This window comes from Monosiga brevicollis, genomic scaffold, assembly GCF_000002865.3.
Source record: "Monosiga brevicollis MX1 MONBRscaffold_44 genomic scaffold, whole genome shotgun sequence".
In the NCBI taxonomy this organism is placed as follows: domain Eukaryota; class Choanoflagellata; order Craspedida; family Salpingoecidae; genus Monosiga; species Monosiga brevicollis.
This window is the reverse complement of record NW_001865081.1, coordinates 185,613-187,750: the sequence shown is the minus strand read 5'-3', so window position 1 is coordinate 187,750 and position 2,138 is coordinate 185,613. Positions and strand designations below refer to the sequence as shown.

General features: G+C 58.3%; 1 protein-coding gene across 1 annotated transcript in view; it reads right to left on the bottom strand.

The window, feature by feature from the left end:
- Positions 1–2,138, bottom strand: part of MONBRDRAFT_30156 (uncharacterized protein) — a gene marked incomplete at both ends in the record, with an annotated part of 4,017 nt that overhangs the window by 546 nt on the left and 1,333 nt on the right. Inside the window, one exon of the mRNA XM_001750598.1 lies at positions 229–2,052. Coding sequence (XP_001750650.1) covers positions 229–2,052 — 1,824 coding nt within the window. The remainder of the gene's footprint in view (positions 1–228; positions 2,053–2,138) is intronic.

The window sequence follows — 2,138 nt, the reverse complement described above, 5'->3', positions numbered from 1 at the left end:
CCCAGGTCGTTCTGCAATCTGCCCGGCGCTGAAAAGGCTTGGCCGTTGTTTCGGATCTGCTGCAAGCAAGGCTCGCGTTTCCTTGTACAAATCGCTTGCCACGTTGCACATCTGCAGAGAGACACAGCTGTGAACATGAACAACTACAACAACAACGACGACGACGACGACGACGACAGTAACCAGAGCGTCTTAGAATCATAGAGAAAAAAATAATATTTGACTGACCTCGGCCGCCAGATGAGGAAAGCTAAAGGCACCATCTCCCGCTTGGAAATTCCATCTGCAATGACCCACAACCTCATCGGTTCGCGACTGAGCCGGCGGCACCGTTTGTGGGTACATGTAGGTGTTGTAGAGAACGCAGCCAAAGGAAAAGGCATCCTGTGCTGGACGCGCCCCCACTCGACCCTGGCCGAAAAGCACCTCCGGTGCCACATAGCCCGCCGTGCCCGACGATGCGGTGGCCGTGCATGGTAGCATGGTGGCTTCAGCGGCGGCCTTGGCAATGTCAAAATCGCCCAGCCGCACAACAGGTTGGTCCTCTGCACCGTCCAGCATGATGTTGCTCAGCTTGACATCCCGATGCACCAGGCCCCTGCTATGCATAAACGCCAGGGCCGCGCGCAGCTGATTCATCAAACCTGCAATGACAGCCGAGGTGGCCAGGTGCCGTGCCTTGCTGAGCCACTGCTGCAGATCCCCCTGTGCACACCACGGCTGCACCAAGTAGGCGCTGGGGTGGCCACTGTGCACATCCACAAGCGCGCCAAGGACCGGAGTGATGTGTGGGTGCTCAAGCTGGCGCATGGCGCGGAGTTCGCGCAGAAACGTACGGCACTGGTCCTGCTTGTGTTGCCGAGCAAAAGCGTACTCCTTGACAGCCAATTCTTGTTCAGGGCACTCTGGAAGCGCGGCACGGGCCTTGTAGACCTTGTGGTTTTGGTTGCAATGGAGCTCAAGCTGGCCCAAGCTGGATAGCGTCAAACCCTGGTCTACTTCGGTCATGGCCTCCAAGATCAGGCTGGCTGGAAGGTCGGGCCCAAGCACAGTGCGGAGGCGCGCTCCCATCGTGCTCTGTTCAGGGCGCAGAAAAACCAGCAGCGCTGGAAAGTGCTGATGCAGCAGCTGGGCGAGCTCTGCGACGTGGTCCACGTGTGGCTGAACTGATAATTGTTGTCGTAAGTTGTCGCGTCGCGTTTCTAGCTTTTTCAGTTCTTGCTCGAGAGCAGACCGAAGAACTTCGGGCACGAGCTGTAGAGCTGCGCTGCTGTTTTGAACCTCAGTCTCCACCTTGGTCAGTTCCTCGTTGGCAGCAACCGATTCATCATCGACGCCTTGGGTCAAGCTGTCCACGTGCCTCATGCACGAGTCCAACATGGAGAGTGTCGTGGCCTGCCAGTCGATCATGTCTTGTAACTGCTGCAGCAGAGCTTGCGACTCGTGGTGCACAAACGCCAGGTACCAATTCTGATGCTCGTAGTCTGGAGGTGGCTGCCACTGAGCAATTTGCTCGAGACCGTTCTGCTCGAGCAGGCTCAGCTTCTCGTGAGCTTGGCACAGCTCCTCCCAGGCCTCGGGCAATGTCTCAGCTGGAGGAGGTGCACTTGCATCCACGCATTGCGCGCACTGCCGTAGCGTTTCCACGCGATGAATCGTGTCGGTGGTTCCCGCTCTTGCCACGGCGCCCAGGGCATCGATCAAGGCCAGCACCAGGCGCTTGAGGTTGCTGTTGGCGCTGGTGAGCAGCTCCTGACGCTTGGGTTCCACGCCGCTCAGAACGATGACTTTGCTCAGGGCCGAAGCTAGGTCGGTGGGTGGCTTCTTGGGCGCGATCACTGGCGTGGTGGGTGGAGCGGGGCACGCTGCCAGCATGTCCTGAAGCTCGAGAAGCACCGGCTGCAGCTCAAAACCAGCAGTGACACCGTGCAGCTCTTGCAGCACTGATTCTAGGTTGTCAGTGTTGGGGTCCAATTGCTTCAAGCGGTTGCTTAACGCTTCGGGCGCTGCCAGTGCCTGGTCGAGTGTGTTGAGAGCCTGGGTGGTAGTCGTCTGGAAGGCAGCCCAATCCATGACGGGAAACTCTCCTCGAGCTTCATCGATGGTTTTGCGGATGGAAGCACCGACCGTTGCAAGAT